At 55.2% G+C, this 288-nt stretch overlaps 1 protein-coding gene across 1 annotated transcript in view; it reads right to left on the bottom strand.

Moving 5' to 3' along the window:
• MPV17 (MPV17, mitochondrial inner membrane protein) overlaps positions 1-138 on the bottom strand; it is a gene marked incomplete at its 5' end in the record, with an annotated part of 9333 nt that extends 9195 nt beyond the window's left edge. The window contains one exon of the mRNA XM_018574448.1: positions 46-138. Coding sequence (XP_018429950.1) covers positions 46-138 — 93 coding nt within the window. The remainder of the gene's footprint in view (positions 1-45) is intronic.
• Positions 139-288: the final 150 nt, after the last annotated feature.

Below are 288 nucleotides of genomic sequence, written 5' to 3'. Positions count from 1 at the left end.
CATATATCAGGTCTATGTTCCCCTCCGGGGTCACGTGGCCCTCACCTGATCCAGCAGCATCTTCTTTAGGGCTACAGACTTGCTGCTCCCGGGAACCAGACCTTCCAGAACCTTATACCAACTGCCGACCACGGGGCCCTGCGAGTAGTGACAGTAGGGATCACAGAGGTGACCAGACTGCTCCCACTATAATCTGCTGTCCTACCGATACCCCCAATATACTGACCATAGACATTGCCTGAGGCCACCCCTCACTCCCTACATCATATCTGTCTCCTCCCCCCACTC

Source organism: Nanorana parkeri, unplaced genomic scaffold (assembly GCF_000935625.1).
Source record: "Nanorana parkeri isolate BGI_ZX_2015 unplaced genomic scaffold, ASM93562v1 scaffold2974, whole genome shotgun sequence".
Classification (NCBI taxonomy): domain Eukaryota; kingdom Metazoa; phylum Chordata; class Amphibia; order Anura; family Dicroglossidae; genus Nanorana; species Nanorana parkeri.
The sequence above is the reverse complement of the archived record's forward strand: the minus strand, read 5'-3'. Positions and strand labels throughout refer to the sequence as shown.